This window comes from Zalophus californianus, chromosome 10 (genome assembly GCF_009762305.2).
Source record: "Zalophus californianus isolate mZalCal1 chromosome 10, mZalCal1.pri.v2, whole genome shotgun sequence".
NCBI lineage: Eukaryota > Metazoa > Chordata > Mammalia > Carnivora > Otariidae > Zalophus > Zalophus californianus.
In genome coordinates, this window is record NC_045604.1 from 71,857,180 (window position 1) to 71,876,117 (window position 18,938).

The following is an 18,938-nucleotide window of genomic DNA, read 5'->3' on the forward strand; positions in this document are numbered from 1 at the left end:
TCTCCCTGTACGTGGTACCTGGGCTTATCTTGTTCCTTTATTTTCATTGTCTAGTGTGGGCCTCCCTGGACCGCAAGCTCCCTGTGGACAGCGGTGTTTCCCTTGTCTGCGCCGCATCCTCCACACCTAGCTCAGAGCTGACATGTGTCAAGACGGACGGAACGGCTTAGGAGCCGGCCCGCGAGGCCCACCGCCCTCAGAGGTGTGCAGCGCGCCCAGCGCCCAGAGCTCAGCGGCAGCGGCTGCGAAACCCCACCTACCCGACGGGCTTGGTCACCAGACCCCGAGGCGGGGCCTGGAAACCCCCTCCCCTGGGCGGGGCCCGGCAACCTCCTCTTCTGGGCGGAGCCTGGGACCTCCACCCCTCGGGCGGCGGCACCTCCCGCACGCGCAGGTCTGGATTCCTCCCCGCAGCCCCCGCCCCCAAGGCTGACCGGCTCCCCGGGGGCTGTGACCTTGTGGAGGACGTGGCCACGTCTGAGCCCTGGGAGGGGGGACGGCTGCGCTGCGGGCCACGGGGCCTGTACGGCTACGGTGGAGGGGACCTGCTGGAACGTGCGCTCTCCGGGTAAGGATCGGAGTCCGCAGTGAGGGCCTGGGGGAGCTGGCTGAGAGCGCGGCGGGAAGGCTCGGGGTTCCGCTGTTAGCACTGATTTCCAGGCCTTTGACTCAGAAGTGATATCTTTTCTGGAAAAGTGTCAGAAAAGCAGAGACCGGCTTGGCCAAACCACCAGAAACAGCATCCAGGCAGAAGGGCTTGGCGCCCGCATTGAAACAAAACTAACACTAGCTTTTGGTCTCCTTCATTCCTAAACCTCTGCCCGGGCTTTGCTTGGCCAAAAACCCTGCTCCTGGCCCACCGCCTGCGTGCACCCCTCATTCATTCGGGAAAGGTTTGCTTCCCTCCTGTGCGTCTGGCGCTGTCTCTGCCCCGGGAACCCAGTGCTGCGCTGGACAAGTGCTGCCCCCGTGAGGCTTAATCTGGGCAGCCAGGTCACCAAACCTGGGATTTCTTTCTTTTTTTTTTTTTTTTTTTAAGATTTTATTTATTTATTTGAGAGAGAAAGAGCACAAGCAGGGAGCCCAACTTGGGGCTGAATCCCAGAACCCTGGGATCCTGACCTGAGCCGAAGGCAGGGGCTTAACCAACTGAGCCACCCAGGTGCCCCTGGGGATTCCTTTTGACTTCTTTTTTTTTTTTTAATTTTTATTGTTATGTTAATCACCATATATTACGTCATTAGTTTTTGATGTAGTGTTCCATGATTCATTGTTTGTTCATAACACCCAGTGCTCCATGCAGAATGTGCCCTCTTTAATACCCATCACCAGGCTAACCCATCCCCGTACCCTTTTGACTTCTATTAACTAAACTGACTTTGCAGAGAAAGGCTTAATGAACAGTTATGTCCCTTCCAATTCTTCCTGATCTTTGTAAATACACTCCCCTCTCCCAGCGGTACCCGCTAAAGATGAAAATTCTTGTGAAGTTGCTGGATTGTTACTTATTTCCACAAGTGATAAACACACCTCCAAAGGAGAGACTTTTAATAATAATCTACCTATTTGGGGTATATTTCAATACCTCCTAAAATTATTTTTGAAAATGCACACAAACTATTCTAGATGTTACCTTACAATTTTTTTTTTGAAGTATCTGGTGTCAAAAAAAAAAAACAAAAGCAAGAAATCTATTTTTGTTTTTGTTTTCTGATTTAATAATTCTTTAATTTTTGTAAAGATTTTATTTATTTATTTGACAGAGAGAGAATGTGAGAGAGAGAGAGAGAGTGTGTGCACAAGCAGGGGGACTGGCAGGCAGAGCCCCTAAAATAAAAAACTTAATTTAAAAAAAAGAATTATTAGGGATGCCTGGGTGGCTCAGTTGGTTGAGCGACTGCCTTCGGCTCAGGTCATGATCCCGGAATGCTGGGATGGAGTCCCACATCAGGCGCTCTGCTCAGCGGGGAGTCTGCTGCTTCCTCTGACCCTACACCCTCTTGGGCTCTCTCTCCCTCTCACTGTCTCTCACTCTCTCTCAAATAAATAAATAAATAATCTTTAAAAAATAAAAAATAAAAACTTTTAAAAAATTTTAAAAAAGAATTATTAGGGATGCCTGGGTGGCTCAGTAGGTTAAATGTCTGCCTTCGGCTCAGGTTATTATCGCAGGGTCCTGGGATCAAGTCCCGCATTGAGCCCCACATCAGGCTCCTTGCTTAGCAGGGAGCCTGCTTCGCCCTCTCCCTCTGCCTGCCACTCCCCTGCTTGTGCGCTCTCTCTCTCTCTCTGTCAAATAAATAAAATCTTTAAAAATTTTTTTTAAAAATAGTTTTAAAAAGTTTTTGTTTTAATTCCAGCATAGTTAACACGCAGTGTTATATTAGTTTCAGGTGTACAACAACTTTACTTATCAAATGTGAAGACATTTTTTAAGTCTAGTGTCAGCCAGTTAGAGCATCTGACTGATGGCAGTCTTCCTCTCTCCTCTTTGATCTTTCCAGAGATGACAAAAGAAAGACAAGTTTTCCTGTATTTTCTGTTTCCATAGGATTCACCCATTCAGAATAATTCAGGGCAAAGGGAGAAATCCTTCTCCAGCTCTGGGAGAGATTACTATAAAGATCTGTGTTATCTATTATTAAATAGCCTCTGGTTATTCCAGCGGCTCAAATGCCTGTCCTTAAGTCGTGTTAAGTAGCATCTTTACCTGCAGCTGAGACCCCAGCATTTTCCTGTGGTGCTTGCAGTGAAGGACTGCAGGGTGTGGAGGGCGCAGCCGTCACTGAGGACCAGCCCTGGGACAGACACGGGGGGATGTTGAGAACATGAGGTGAGCCTTGGGCCCGACCCCGTACTTCTCTGGTGTCTGTAAATTCGCTCCCCCCACCCCAAGCCTCTGGTCTATCTCATTGGCTCCAGAGGCCTGAGCTGCAGCCTCAGCTTTGCCATTTGCCACTATCCGTGTGCCTTCAGCATCATTTAATGGAATCCATTCTCTCCGCTGCTCAAAGCTCCTCTATGGTTTCCCACTGCACCTTTGAGCTACATGCAGACAGCTCACCCCCGGCGCCCACCTGCAGTCATGTCTTCTGCTCTCTTCCTTTGCCCACCAGTCTCTGAGCACACCAGCTCCATCCTCCTCACTGCCCTGGCCTGGAAGGGATGCTCTTGCCCCCACCCCTGCTTCATTCGGAAATGCCCACCAGTGATGTCAGTCTCCTTGTGGAGGCTGCTTCTGCCCATTCTTGTGACAGCGTCCCCTCTGTCACCTCTCTGTCCATGCTTGTTCCCTTCTCACATGTGCCACAGTCTAATTCACTTGTCGCTTTTTTGTTTGCTTGGCTTTCGTCTGTCCCTGCACCAGATGGTCAGCCACAGAGCATGTCTCCGTGGGTCGCTGGTTCCCGGTGGACCTCTCAGTGGGTTTGATCTTCTCCTTCCTTCCTTATTGTCTGTCTTCTCTTTCTCCATTTCTCCCAAAGTCTCTGCTCATCAGCCTCCTGCACCAGCCTCACCTGTGAGCATTTACTGAGCAGTACATGTTGGCACCCACGAGGCTCTGGCCTGGGGGCCTCCAGTGATCCTTGCCTCTCGTTGGTGTCACCCTTGTGTAACCCACTCCCTTTGTGTGGGGGCTGGATTTAGTGATTCACTTCTTTTTTTTTTTAAGATTTTATTTCTCAGAGAGCGAGAGAACAAGCGGGGGGACTGGCCGACAGAGCAGGCAGAGCGAGAAGCAGGCCTCCCACCGAGCAGGGAGCCCGATGTGGGACTCGATCCCAGGACCCTGGGATCATGACCTGAACTGAAGGCAGATGCCCAACCGGCTGAACCACACAGGCGTCTTGTGATTCACTTCTAATGAGCAGAATTGAGTAGGAGCAGAGGCGTGTCACTTCTGAGATTAGGTTGTAAACAGACTGTGATTTCTCGGCGGCCCTCACGCGCTCCAGGTCTTGCTGGCTCACCCTGGGGGAGCCATGTCTGAGGAGAGGCCCTTGTGGTGAGGGACCAAGGTCAGTCAACTTGGACTCTCTCCCACAGTCAAATGGATGACTTGACCACGGCTATTGACCTTGAGCTTGAGGAGCTAGAGGCACCCAGCTAAGCCCTGTAGGGTACAGAAACCATGAGATAATAAGTATTTATTTTAAGCTACAATGTTTTGGGATCTTGGTTACACAGCAATAAGTAACTAATATACCTCCCTTGCTGGTTTCATAGCTGCCTCCATAACCATTCTCAGTGCCAATATCCCTGTATTTATATTTTCTTTCTCGACTCTTTGCACTTGATGTTGCCGCCTGGATATCTCATAAATGCCCCAGAGTCTTTGTGTTCAAGACCAAGCTCACGCAGCCCCTTGCAAGCTCCACGGCAGTGGCTCAGTTGCCGTTGCCCGCTGCGTCCCCAGTGCCCGGCACGTAGCAAATCCTCACTACACGTGTCTCCAGTGAGTCCTCCACATCAAATCTCTGTGCCTCTGATATTCTCTAGTCTGGTAAACATGTCACTCAAGCCAGAAATTGGGATTTATCCCTGATCCCCCGCTTTACCTCATTCTCACATCTCGTCAGTCTCCCAGTTCCGTAGGGTTAATATCCTAATATTTTATAAATCTGCCTATTTCTGTACTTCCACTGCTTGTCATCCAAGTCCAGGCCACCATCGTCACCTGCCAAGGCCATAGCAATGGCCTAACTGGTTTTTCTCTTTTTTAAAAGACTTTATTTATTTATTTGACACAGAGAGAGAGAGCACAAGCAGGGGGAGTGGCAGGCAGAGGTTGAGGAGAAGCACACTCTCCACTGAGGAGGGACCCCAATGTGGGGCTCCATCCCAGGACCCTGGGATCATGACCTGAGCAGAAGGGCCAACTTGTAACCAACTGAGCCACCCAGGCGCCCCACTCGTTTCTCTTTATTCACATTTTTTTTTTAAAACAAAAGTTTTAGGTGTAACATACAGAAATGTACACAAACCAAGAATGAAGAGTACCATGAATTTCCACCAAGTGAGGACAGCCAGCCATTGCATTCCTGGCCTACTCTGGTGCCCCCTTCTGGCCATTTCCCTCCCCCATAATCACCATCTTAACTTCCCAACTATAGCAGATACATTTGGTCTGGTTTTGAACTTCATGTAAATGAAGTCACAGAATAGGATTTTTTGAAAAAGATTTTATTTCTTATTTCTTTTTTTTTTCAAGATATTTAACTTAGTTATTTGAGAGAGAGCAAGCGAGAGTTTGAGCAGGGGGTGGAGAGGGAGAGGCTGACTTCCCACTGAGCAGGGAGCCCAACGTGGGTCTTCATCCCAGGACCCCAGGATCATGACCTGAGCTGAAGGCAGACACTTAGTCAACTGAGCCACCCCAGGTGCCCCTAAGATTTATTTTTAAGTAATCTCTAAACCCAAGGTAGGGCTCAAACACACAACCCCAAGATCAAGAGTCGCATGCCGTACAGACTGAGCCAGTCAGGCACCCCAAGGAATTCTTCATCTTGCTTACCCCATAGTGGGAGACCCAATCCATGTGTTGCTTGTTTCCTGAATGGTGTTCCTTGTTGCATTATTTGTTTATCCCACCTACCTAGACAGTAGGTGGTTTTCTGTTTGGGACTACATGTAGTAGTTCTTGTAAGTCTCTGGTGACCATGGGATGTGAGTTACTGCTGGGTTTCTACCCAGGAGTGAATCGCTTATGTCACAGAATATGTAGATGTTCAGCTTTAAAATATTCTGCCACCCACTTGTCTAGAGAGCTTACAATCTTTCCCCTCCCACCGTCTACAGACTCATCTTGTGTATATCTTACCCTGGTCCTAGGATCAGCCATTTCTCCAAGGGCCCTGATTCTTATCATTAGCTGATTCCCCCCCCCCACATTATAAAACATTCACAAAGGGGTGCCTGGGTGGCTCAGTCAGTTAATCTGACTCGATCTCAGCTCAGGTCTTGATCTCAGGGTTGTAAGTTCAAGCCCTGCATTGCGCTCCATGCTGGGCATAGAACCTACTTAAAAAAAATCACAAAAATTGAAATTTTGAAAGGATGAGATAAAGTAAAAATAAATGGAAACTCTACATTTTTTTTTCACACCCACTGAAGTAAAAGAATATAAAAGATTCTGTGTGAGACCACAAGATCTGTAGAGGGAGTCTGAGGGCTGGGAGTGGGGGAGGGAGAATGTAGCAGGATGAAGGGTTGTAAATATAATCCAAAACTGCCATCAAGGGTGGGTGCTTGGGTGCCATTTGCTACTATGAGGGGCCTCCAGTAAAGGTCCTCTGGTGCTGAGCCCGGCAGGATGCCTTCTGTGTCCCCCTCTCCCCCCTGCCTCAGTGTCTTAGGCTTGCATGAATGAATGTAACCTGAAACTCTACCCGAGAGGGACACTTTAGGTATGAGATAGTAGGAGGTGGCAGCTGCAACGAAGGCTATTTTGGGATGATGACACTCTCCTGGTTTCCTAAAAATGCACCAATCTCTAAAGAAAAAGTAACTTAATTTACTCTAATTTCCACACCAAAGGGCCAGCCAGAGTGAGTTTTGAGCTATAGCTCAAACTAGCGCTGAGGCTTAAGCTGCTAGCCTTGACAATCATGGAAGGAAGCACTTGGCGTTGCTGCCTAGGAAGGGGCCTCTTGGCCTTTTCTGGAGCTTGCCCAGGGCAGGAAAAGGCCATTTCTGCTGACTGTGATGGGCAGGCTGCTGGGTCAGCCATACAAAGGAATGTACCATAGCTAAAAACCAGCAAGGCACCGCTTGAGATTTACAGAACTCTCAGCACATAACCATTCCTAAACCAGCACGGAAAGACTTGACCAGACTCTAGAATGGCTTCCAACAGCGCATGGCTAAGATGACCGCAGCCCTGCCTGAGAAAGCTCAATGCTGCAGGGAGAATTTAGTGTTTGTTCCAGCCAACAGCTGACCTCCCTTTCTTAGAGCATTTATTAAAAAGGGTTTATTATTGTATGTGTCTCAAAACCGAGAAGGATCTGTCATGGGAGAGCCATTCCTTTGGAGGGACCTGGCTTCTGTCTCCCTTCTCCGTGGGAGGATAGACTGCTGACTTCCACACCTGCCAGTGACACACCTCCTGGCCTGGTCACACCCCCACTGACCCGCTGTCTGTGATCGTTCACGACCCTGACTCTAGTGGGTCTTGCTCTCCTCCTCCCTCCTCCCTTTAAAACCCCAGTCACCTCTGCACAAACCCGACAGCGCTCAGCTCTTTCCCCTGCTGTCAGCAGTTACTGAATAAAGTCTGCTTTCGCTGCCTTGACGGATGTCTGGCTGTTTGGTTTTGACACAGCATGGTTTTTGTCCTCTCTGTTTTTATATTGAACAAGGTATGCGTCACAGAGGGGGCAGGTCGGCAGCATATGCTATACTCCCGTTTTTGAAACAAAATTCAGAACAGGTGAGTGTCGGAGGCCGGACGGGGCGCCGGGCCCTCGCGCAGACAGCTTCAGTTTCCCCACGCGAGACGCCGACTCGAGGGCTCGTGGCCGTCCTCCTCGCGGGCCTCACCGCCCCGGCTGTCCCCGCGCACGATGCCCACTGGCGGGCGCCGGGAGAGAGCCGGGAAACCGGAAGTTGAAATGAGGCAGCCGGACGGGAAACGCGGGCACACCTGCCAGAGGCAGGCCGTCCAATGTGACCCTCCCCCCTCGGCGGGGCTGTCCCTCGGGGGGGCGCGGACGGGAGCGCGCAGCTAGGGGCGGGGCCCTGGACTGGCGGATGGGCCAGGCCGTCGGGCGCCAGCCAATCACCGGTGGCTCCCGTGGGCGCGTGGGCGGGGCGGCGTCGCTGCCTGGGCGACGCGATGCAGCGTCGGTGTTCGGCCGGCTGGGGGCTGGAAGGCGGTGACTCGTGGGCGTGGGGTTCGTGGGCCTCCCGCGGCCGGGAACGGTGGCTCGTGCGGCCGCCTGGCGTCAGGGCGCGGGGCCTCGGGCTTGCCGCTGGCCGCGGGGGCGTCCACGCCCTGGTCTCAGTGGCCCTGAGGGTTCTTAGTTATTTGCTTTAAAAAAATTTGTATTCCTGGGGCCCCACCTGATTTCCCCACCTATCTGCTTTCCTTTTTTTTTTTTCTTTTTCCATGGTTAGCATTTGCTCTGCTGTTTACTCGATTATTCCTGTTTTTCCTGGCCTCTCTCACATTCCTTTATTTCTCCTTATCTTCTCTCCTTCCTAAGGCTAGATAAGAGTTCTGCATTACCCTGTCTCCAGCCTGGCTGAACAGCCGTAATTAGTACAAGCTTTCTTCCCTTTCCTTTTTAAACATTTTTTCCCCTTCTTACTTCAGGTGGCGCCTTTTTCTAGTTCTTATTATTCTGATCGGTTTTGTGGGACCAGAGTCAATTCTCAGGCCAATGTCTGAAGGCAGATCATGATTTATTAACTGAAGGTGACCTCTTCTTAAGCTCAGTGAAGCCGCCAGATGCGGGAATGTTTGCTCGGTCTGAAGCCCAGATAAGCGCCTCCATCCGTGATAGTTATCCTTGTGACAGGCTCCTGAGGTGAGTACATCCCCGAACTGGTGCCCCATGAGCTAGACAGCAGGTGTTTTCTGCTGAAGTTGTATGGAGTTCTTAAATTTTTATTTGAATCATCAACATTTTAAAAGTTGGGATATTTCACATATAAATCTAATTCTTTTTTTTTTTTTTGGCATCTCTTGAAAAATCCTCAAGCTTTGGCAATATTGAGCCCCAACTGCCCCCTTTGAACAAAATATGAATCCTTGAAACCCCTGCAGCTCCTCCCCCACTACCATCTTGCACCCAAGCCACTGGTCATTTGTGGTGCTGTTTGCTGGAGTCATTTAGGTTTTTGATCTCTGCTTTCCCTGGTGCCTTTCTGCGGTCTTTTAGGGACTGCAGTTCCCACACAGCAAATGTGAACACCCTTTCTCCTAGACCTGCTCAGTCCTAGAGCCAGCCCTGGAGGTGTTTCCTCTCACCTCCAGGAAGGGGCTAATGTCTGTCATATAGTAGGTGCTCAATAAATATTTTCTGAACAGTTAAATAAATGTTGAGACTTCATTTGGTTTAGTTTAGGTGATCTCGTGGTGGGATCCAAACTGCTGGACTTCCCCAGCATCCCTGAAGTGGCCCCTTTTGTCTGGTAGAGAAACATTTGCCCAAGAATCAGGACACCCCCACTGTTTTGGGACTCGGTGCACGCCTAGAGCTGACGTGGGCTGAAATGGGTCACCACAGGAGTGAGTCTCCTTACTCTGGACACTGGTCATGTTCCTTGTTGGTGGAGAAACATTCACAGACTGAGTAGTTAATCTTTTTCACAGCCCCCTGTGACTTCTCAGTTTATAGTTCTCTGGCTTGACAATCGTATTGACTTTTGCTACAACTTTGGACATCCCTCTTTACCTTGAGGATTAAAACTCCTGGAAATACTGACCAGAGGCAAACCCCAAGGCTAATATTTTTTGTTCATCAAAGTGACAGTAGGATAGATCAGAATCCTAAAACATGCTTAACTCCAAAAGCAGAGTTGCAAATTCAGAATGCTGCAGGGGCAAGTGGGGACCAAATGCAGCTACATGAGAGCAGCCTCCGAATGTGGGGAATATGAGTGCAGGGTTGCCTGATGTTCTGATTTTTCAAGAAAATCGATTTTATGAGAACTTTACTAATTGTTAAATGTTGGAAAACTAAAGTAGTTAACCCCCTGTGGGCCTACATAGTACACCTGTAGGCCGGCACAGGGCCAGGTGTGCCTGTCTTACTGGGTGAAGAGTCAGAGTATTCTGATGACTGGAGGCCACGGGCATGGGGAGGTTTCCTGGAATCTGACTCCAGAGCTGGCCCCACTCGTCTCCTGAGACCCATCCTCAATGCCCTGCTCAGGGGGGAGATGGGTTCTTCAACCTAGAAGTGAAGCAGTCTCAGCCTCCATTTTGGGAGCCTTGGTTCTCAGGGCCCAAAGGGAAAGCCAAGACTGGGAGATGGAGTCTGGGACCCTATTGACGACTGGGTCAGACCCCGTAACCCCTGTTACACTCCCCAGCCTTGAGACGGAGCTGGGGAGGAGGTCTAGAGGAATCAGATTGGCCCGACACAGGGGTGAGGGTAGGGGGTAGTTCCCAGGCCTGTTTGCTAAATTTGCTCTGAGGGAGAGAGAACTCCATGCCAGTCTTGGGGAGAGCCCAGAGGACCTGCTCACCGGCCTGGGGGCCTTAGGTGAAATCCAGGAACGTCTCCACGGAGACACCATAAGACCTTCAGAAGCCGTGTGTGTCAAAAAGGACCATCGTGCCCCTCCACCCAGAAAAAGTGCCCTTCCTTCTGTGAGAACAGTTGCAGTGCCCTGTTTGAAATGTCAAATGTCAGAATCCTTGCACAGAATTTATTTCCCCATTTCGGCGTCCCTGCTTTGCTGGCATCACAAGTGCATGCCAGGTAAAGCGATCGTGAGCAGGCAGCGCAGACCTAGGACTCACCTCCCGGCTGAGAGCAGGTGCAGCACAGCTCAGGACCCCAGACCCGGAACCCTCGAAGCCGGGAACCCTGTAGGGCTGCAGCTGCGTGGGGAACGGGATCTGGGAGGGACTTCCTGTTGTCCCTAATCCCAGTCTCCACCCGGCTCCCTGGCCCGGTGCAGGCTGTGGAGTCTCCCTTCCTGGGGGGAGGGGGCCCCCACCACCCGAGGTGCCCCCTCTGCCTCCACCTCGGTGAGAGGGGCATTGGGAGGGAGCCTGGATCCCGAGATCCATGTGGGTGGCCGGCTGGCAGGAGGGGACGGGGTCAAAGGTGGAAGGCTTCAGGCTGGTGGGGAGAAAAGCGGGCCTGGACCCAGGTTCGGTAAGGGGAGGACATGGTCCGTCCAGGCCCCTGAGCAGGATGGACCTGGCGGGTGGTTGCAGCTGCAGGCCGCTCAGTTTCTGGATCCCAGGCGGGGCTGAGTCAGGTCGAGCGCAGGGTGTGTGTGTCCTGGGCCCGGGAGACAGTGGGGCCTCAATTCTCCCGCTGAGCTGGCTGTGACGGGTGTGGCCACACCTGTTTTTAGGATCTCTGCAGACCTTTTGGCTCCTGATGGCAGGAGAGACAGATTCTAAGTCAGCCCTGGCTTTCCCTAATTGGGCTGCTCTGAGATGCAGAGTCCTGGCTTAAGTGACAAAGGGGACGATACAAAATAGCATTCTGTCAAGCGAGGGACCAAAAACCATCATAGAGAGTGAGGTCACTGGGAGGCATCTGGGAGGCTTTATTTCTGATTGGGACCAAGGATGGGTCTGGTCCTGCGTGGCGATTTTCACAGTGCTTTAGAGGTGCCCAGCAGACGCTGGCTGATTTCTTCCTGCTCTTTCAGGCTCCTGGCCAGAAGCTGGAGGGGGTTGGCCAACAAGAGGGAGAAACGACTCAGCTGTGCTTTCTACCTCTGACTCAGAAATGTCTGCAGACGGTGGAGGCACCCGGGTTGCCCAGGACAAGGAGCGAGCCCGAGAGGTATGGACGGGGTGCTGGGTGAGGGACGCATGTCCTGGAAGGACTGAGAGCAGGAGGAGATTTTCAAGGCAAGGAAGAGTTAGGCTCGCCAGGGTGCAGGGCTGGTGGAGGGGGGTGATGGGAGGTGTTGAAGAGATGGTGGTACGACAGGAAATGCCTTCCACCTGGGAGTCGACAGCTACCAAGCTGCTCCGCTTTGCCTGGCAATTTCAGTCGTCATTTGGCCAAAGGCCATACGAAATAGCAAGGAGGCTGCATGGGGGTCCTCCTGGTGGGGTTGCTCTCTGAACAGTGCCCAGAGCACGCAGGGAAGCCTCAGTTTACCCTCCCTCTGCCTAGGACCCCATCTCCACTCTCTCTAGGTCTAAGCACCTAGTCCTTCATGTACCTGTTGCCCATGTGTGTAATCACAACCGGGGGGGGGGGGGGGCGGGCAGAGCCACTGGGCTTGGAATCAAAGGAATATGAGTCAGCTGCAGCCAGGTATGTGCCTTGGGCAGGTCCCCTGCCTCTGGGAGCCAGGAGTGTCACCTATAACATGTCTGTCACGGGCCTGCTGTTCCTACCTGTCTCATCTAGGTGGTTGGGAGGCTCAGAGCCTCCCTATTATATTGTAACATAAAATAACACCCACAGCAACTAGAACCTAGGTCAGAGAAACCTACAGCACCTCAACTAGTAGTTCCAGGGGTTGTAAGTTCAAATACAAATCAAGTGCAGATCTTCCTCGACTTGTGTTGGGGTTACATCCTGATAAACCCATTGTAAGTGTAAGAAGTCGAAAATGCATTTAACACACTAACCTACTGAACATCATAGCTTAATCTGCCTCCCCCAGACGAGCTCAGAACACTAACATCAGCCTATAGTTGGGCAAAATCGCCTCCCACAGAGCTGTTTCATACTGAAGTGCTCAGCAGTATCTCATGTAATATAGTGAATACCATACTGAAAGAGAAAAACGGGATGGCGGTCAGTTTGTCGGTCGTTTACCCTCGTGAGCGCGTGGCTGACGGGGAGCTTTGGCTCCTGCCCCCACATCCCCAGGGAGGACCGTGCTACAGATCGCTAGCCCAGCAGAAGATGCAAATTCAAAATTCGAAGTACAGTTTTTACCGAATGTGTTATCACTTTAGTGCCATCATAAAGTCGACAACTGGTTAGTTGAGCCGTTGTAAGTCAGGGACTGTCTGTATTAATTGTTCCATTTTCGTGCCATAGACGCACAAAGGAGTGTCAGCTCTGTTTGCTTTCCCTTCCGTGACCCCTTGGTAACACCCGATGGGCCTCACACGTCCCTGACGTTCTCTGCTACTGTTGGATTCTGTCAGCTCACACAGTAGGGTAATAATAATAATTATTGGCACCAGTCTGTGTTTATCCAGAATGTTCCAGAGTGCGCAGATCTTTCTCACAGGTTATCTGTGCATGAGGCAGAGCAGCTGAGTCTCAGAGGCTGCCTGGCCCAGGTGGCTCCCTGGCCTGAGGGTCTTTCCCTCTGAGACCCTAATAACATAGATGGTAGGTGGGGGGTGGTGGAGGGAGACGCCTGGCCAGTCCCTGTGTTGTGGATGACAGGGAGGCCTCACCAGGGGCCTCCCAAGGCAAAGGAAGTGACTTTCCCAAAACTCTTGAGGTTTGTGCGAAGGCGGTGCCTGCTCCAGGTTGAGCAGCTAGTGAGGGACCGGCCTGGATGGCTTGGATCTGAGTCCTGGTTGCCTGACTCCAAAGCCCCTTTCTCACCGTCCCAGGGGCTGGAGCTGAGGCTGGTGTGAAGAAGTGGGGACTGGGTAGGAGGACCCTGGAAGCACCATTGTGGTGGGTGGTGCTGCAGGGGTGAACCGGGAGGTTTTCCTTCTGTCTGACCGAGGTGGGCGTGGGCCTTGGCGCAGTTAGCGGTGCCCTTGGGCTTTTTTCTCCAAACCCCAAAACTCCAACTTCTGTGACCAAATTGAGTCAGGCTGGAAATGGCCCAATGCCACATGATACCTCCCTGTCATCTCCAAGAAATGGTGGCCCTGGGGTTGACTTGTGAGTCAGATACCCTTGAGTTCCACCCTTGGCCAAGCACTCATGGGATCTGTGATCTAGGGCCGTTGTCTGATCTCTGAGCCCGGATACATCAGTTTCCTGTGTCTGTGTAACAACCAGAATTTATTCCCTCAGTTCTAGAGGCCAGAAACCCCAAATCACAGCACTGCGGGGGCTCCCTTCCCAGCCTCTAGGAAGAGGATCCTTCTGCCTCTCAGTGTCTGGTGGCTCCAAGTGTCCCTTGGCTTCACCCCAGCTCTGACTCCATCTTCACGTGGCTTTCTCTGTGTTTCCATGTCTTTTCCTCTTATAAGGACACCAGTCATTGGATTTAGGACCCAGTCTAAATGCAGGATGATTTCATCTCAGGATCCTTAACTAATTACATCTTCAAATAAGGTCATGTTCTGAGGTTCCGAGCAGATATGAAATTTGGGGGGACACTATTCAATCCACTGCACTTGGTTTCCTCAGTGTTAAACGGTAACAGTCCACACTGCTGTGGGTGGTACGAGGCTGGAATTGAGAAGGCATCTACTCTGTGGGCACCTGGCACGCCTGCCCCTGGCCCAACCTCGAGCCTTCCTTCCCTTGCTGCCGCGGCCTTGTGGAGGCAAAGCAGAGATGTGCGGGTCCCCGGGCCAGAAGAAAGCAAGGCCAGTCCTTCAATCTGTGCTTTGCATTTGGGTGTGTGTGGCCCCTGCCAGGACCCTCAGGTGTGGAGCTCAGCTGAGTCTCCCATACTCTGCCCGGGTGCTGATGGGGGCTGTCATTCCAAGGTTCCAGGTCATGAGCATCCTTGTCAAGAAATGCTTTCTGAGTCGGAGGAGATGGTGCCTTTGGGAGCTGCTCAGGAGTCACCCCACATCAAGACGGAGCCGGAAGAGCCACACCCTGAGGGGGCATCGCAGGGGGATGGGGCTCCAGGAACGCCAGGCTGGGTGTCCCTAAGCCAGGGCTCTAAGGAGAAAGCTCTTTTCCTGCCTGGTGGAGGTGAGGAGAGGGATGGAGAGGGACGTGGAGAGATGCACTTTGTTGGGTGGCAGCTGTGGGGAGAGGTGGAGGCTCACAGCATGGGGGGGGCACAAGCTCTCTTGCCATGGAGATGCCTGGATGTCTGCCCACCTGCCCCTCAGAGGCCGCTCCTGCACAACTTTAGAACCTACTGACCCTCTTATTGGGTCAGGTTGGGGGTGGAGTTTGAGGCAGCTGTGGTGTCCCTGGTAAGCCAGGAATGGTCTGCTCAGGGGGAGCGGTGGGGCCCAGCACGGTGAGGTGTCCGCCCTGAGGACCTCTCTCCTCTCTCAGCCCTCCCCTCCCCCCAGATCCCCGGGCTTGCTCGCGAAGGGAGGACCAGAGACCGGCAGATGGCTGCGGCACTGCTTACAGCCTGGTCCCAGGTGAGTGTCCCTGTTCAAGTGCAAGGCTGGAGGAAGAGCACAAGGATGTGGAGAAACGGCATGTCTGTGCCTCAGCGTCTGGATCTGAGCGCCAGACCCGAGGGTGGGGGCCGGAGGGGGGCGCGTGGAGAGCCTGAGCTTTGGTTGTGGTGCTGGAAAGGGCCCTTGTCTTTGTCTTTTATTTTTATTTATTTATTTATTTATTTTTAATTTTTTTTTAAAGATTTTATTTATTTGACAGAGAGAGAGACAGCGAGAGAGGGAACACAAGCAGGGGGAGTGGGAGAGGGAGAAGCAGACTTCCCGCGGAGCAGGGAGCCCGATGCGGGGCTCGATCCCAGGACCCTGGGACCATGACCTGAGCCGAAGGCAGACGCTTAGTGACTGAGCCACCCAGGCGCCCTGTCTTCGTCTTTTGTTTTCTGTTGTACACAACTGCTTTGTTATTGCCCGCCCCCCGGCAAAAGTCACCCTTGGGCGGTTGTCCTGCTTCACCATCAGACAAATTGGGAGGACAGGCCTTACTCGGGGCAGCAGGTTGGAGGCTGGGGAGGGGTCGCCCTCATCTTGGAGCCATGTGCCCCTCCACGGTGTCCCAGCGTGCCCTGGAGAGTGGGCATTGTGTGTTGTTTCAGATGCCAGTGACCTTTGAGGATGTGGCTCTGTACCTCTCCCGGGAGGAGTGGGGGCGGCTGGACCATGCGCAGCAGAGCTTCTATAGGGACGTCCTGCAGAAGAGGAACGGGCTGTCCTTGGGTAAGGGCCCGAGGTTGTGCTGGGGTGGCTACTTACTGGGGCCTGGTGCCAGAGGTGGGGCCGTCCCGCCGTCCCCTCCTTCCAGGGCCTAAGTTCCTTCTCATCGTTCATGTGGGCCGCTCTCTTCTATAACACCTTCCCGGTGGGGGACGGGTGCTCTGTGCTGACCTGGGGCCCGCGAGCCAGATGTGGCTGCTCGGCACCGGAAATGTGGCTGGAGCGCCTGAGTTCATATTTCATTTCCTTTTACCCGGCTCAAGTTTGAATTGCAATAGCCCCACGTGGCGAGTGGCTGCCGTGTTGGGCAGTGCTGGCCTCGAGGTTCTGCTCCCCGGCCCTTCTGAAGTGTTTAGTCCGCTTCTCCCACCGTCGCGCTCCTCAAAGTCCCACCTGAGAGGTGTGTGCGCTGAGAGCTTGGCTGCAGATCGGGGATGACTGCCGGGGGTGGGGCGCATGGGTGCCAGCTAATCTCTCTAGGCCCCTAGACCCTGAGCTGTCACGTCCACCCTGAGGGGCCTGTCGTTTTTTTCAGAGGGGCCTTGGCCCCCTCATTGTTTCTCATGGTAAGTAAAGTCCCAGCACTCCGACTCCTCCGTTTCAGACCCTGCTTTTGTTGGCAGAATTTAGGAGGTCTTACGGACAGCTCCTGGTGCTCATTCCTTCATTGCCGTTCATTCATGTGTCTGGTCTGTCTGTCTGTCCGTCCATACACACCAGGGGCACACTTGCTAGTCCAGGGAGCCAGGGGCTTGGTCATTCCACCCTTGACTTCGGTGGTGGGCCTTGGAGTCAGGACAGCTCACTCCTTTAATTATCTCAGGTCTGCTTACTACCCATCCTTAGCACTCCCCAGGGCCCAGAGCGGCAGGTCCAGGCAAGTCCCGAGAGATCAGAGGGAACTCAGCACCCATTTGCAGCCCCACAGCAAGCCTCACAAATGCCCTAAACCTGCTGGTGGGTCCAACACATTCCTTCCCTCCTGCAGGGCATGGATCAGGGCATGGAGGCTGGGGCCTCCGCTCTCTTACTGACTTGACCAGAATCCCCAGGCCCTTGCCCCAGGGGACTTGGCCAGTGGGCCTTTGGTCCCTGACCAGGTGGTCAGCACCCCTGGCCTCTTCTCCCAGGCCCTCCCACTGGGCTTCGTTGCACCCACTGTCCCTCCCCCAGGAGCCCTTTTTGCCCCTGGTCTGGGAAGGTGCAGGACTGGAGACATTGCTGGGCTCACTGCTGGGGGCCTGTGTGACAAAGGGGGTTGTCGGCAGCTGACCTCACCCGGCCCCTCTCCCTTTGCTCTTGTGGCTCCTTCAGGGAAATGAGATGGAGCCCAACTCAGCCCCGAGGAGAGTAGGTCTGGCAGTTACCCTACAGTGTGCTTCCCACAGAGGGCTGGACACCTGACCCCAAGCGATTTTTCAGCTTATGTCGTTTTACCCCATGTTTGCAGAGCTGCCTCCCCACTTCTGCCTCTTCACTTGGCAGGTGGGGGTGGGGGTTGTCTCCTGCTGTGCAGCCTGAAAGTTCCACAACTGAGTGCAGCATCTCGTCTCTTTTTGGCCAGGATTTCCCTTCAGCAGACCTTTCTGGGCCTCCCAAGGACAGGGCAAGGGTGAGGCCTCGAGCTCGTGCCGACAGATGGGAGATGAGGAGGAGAAGCCAGGTGCGTGCAGAGGTGGCAGGTGGGTAGGTCACTGTCACTCCCGGGTGCCCTTTGTCAGTGCAGGCCCTCTGTTTCCTGGGGTGCAGACGCGTGCCAGGGGCAAGGCTGCCGGCTTCCTGTCCTCTGCCGGGCAGGGGGGGTGGTTTTTCCTTCCAGGATCCTCATTCTTAACTCCATTTCCAGAATTTCCCTGGGTCCCTCATGGAAGTCTCTCTCTTGCTGGAAACTCTCTTTCTCCAGGAGCCACTGAGATGGGAAAGGAGGAGCCAGCCCCATCCCTGGCATCCCTGGCAGCCCTTGGGGATGTGAAGCCTTTCAGAAGCAGGGTGGGGAGAGCCCAGGGAGACATCCTGCAGTGCGGGCAGCAAGCAGGCAGCGGCCAGAGCTTGGCGCCAGCCAAAGACGATGGGCAGCCAGGTCCCCTGGAGGAGAGGCAGGCGAAACCGACCCTGCCCAACACCAGCCTCGAGAAGGCCCAGGAGGGCCACCTTCCAGAGAAACCCAGAGAGGGGCGAACGGGCAGCCCCGAGAGCAGCGAGGAGGGCCTGGCCCCCGACGGTGACGCCAGCAAGAAGACCTACAAGTGCGAGCAGTGCGGCAAGGGCTTCAGCTGGCACTCCCACCTGGTGACCCACCGGCGCACCCACACGGGCGAGAAGCCCTACACCTGCACGGACTGCGGCAAGCGCTTTGGCCGCAGTTCGCACCTCATCCAGCACCAGATCATCCACACGGGCGAGAAGCCCTACACCTGCCCCTCCTGCTGGAAGAGCTTCAGCCACCACTCGACGCTGATCCAGCACCAGCGCATCCACACGGGTGAGAAGCCCTACGTGTGTGACCGCTGTGCCAAGCGCTTCACCCGCCGCTCGGACCTGGTCACCCACCAGGGCACCCACACGGGCGCCAAGCCCCACAAGTGCCCCATCTGCGGCAAGTGCTTCACGCAGAGCTCGGCCCTGGTCACCCACCAGCGCACCCACACTGGGGTCAAGCCCTACCCGTGCCCTGAGTGCGGCAAGTGCTTCAGCCAGCGCTCCAACCTCATCGCGCACAACCGCACGCACACGGGCGAGAAGCCCTACCACTGCCTCGACTGTGGCAAGAGCTTCAGTCATAGCTCACACCTCACCGCCCACCAGCGCACCCACCGTGGTGTCCGGCCCTACTCCTGCCCCCTCTGTGGCAAGAGCTTCAGCCGGCGCTCCAACCTGCACCGGCACGAGAAGATCCACACGACGGGGCCCAAGGCACTGGCCATGCTGATGCTGGGGGCGGCGGGGGCGCTGGCGGCACCCCCGCCTGCTCCCACTTAGGAGGCATCAGGGCAGCGTGAGAAGGGGTGTGGGAAGGGAGCGGGAGGTGCTGGCATGGGGTGGGGCGTGACAACACAGGAACTAGGGCGAGGCGCGGGCACGCTGGCTGCAAATTAAAGGCCTTGGAATTCCAGCCACCACTTATGTACTGTCTCGTGGGGCCCTGGCGGTGAGTCCGACTGGGGGGCCTCCAGGGTCAGCCACATCAGCATGGCTGAGGCATCCCTGAGTCATTGCTGTCAGGGCTTGGGTACTCTCTTTCCCTGCCTTGACCTGACTTGGGGCCAGTCCAGAG

At 53.9% G+C, this 18,938-nt stretch overlaps 1 protein-coding gene across 6 annotated transcripts; it reads left to right on the forward strand.

The window, feature by feature from the left end:
* Positions 1 to 379: 379 nt before the first annotated feature.
* On the forward strand, positions 380 to 18,938 carry ZNF205 (zinc finger protein 205). Of its 6 annotated transcripts, none has more exons than XM_027611655.1 (9): positions 380 to 568; positions 2,717 to 2,833; positions 8,318 to 8,531; positions 11,344 to 11,480; positions 14,291 to 14,504; positions 14,820 to 14,911; positions 15,547 to 15,667; positions 17,229 to 17,327; positions 17,568 to 18,938. In XM_027611655.1, exons 4-9 carry the CDS (start codon positions 11,424 to 11,426, stop codon positions 18,641 to 18,643), a joined length of 1,659 nt encoding a protein of 552 aa, XP_027467456.1. In that variant the 5' UTR covers positions 380 to 568; positions 2,717 to 2,833; positions 8,318 to 8,531; positions 11,344 to 11,423; the 3' UTR covers positions 18,644 to 18,938. The 6 variants fall into 6 exon arrangements, with proteins under 6 accessions (XP_027467456.1, XP_027467459.1, XP_027467457.1 ...); XM_027611658.1 differs by having other exon boundaries at positions 8,436 to 8,531; XM_027611656.1 differs by lacking the exon at positions 2,717 to 2,833.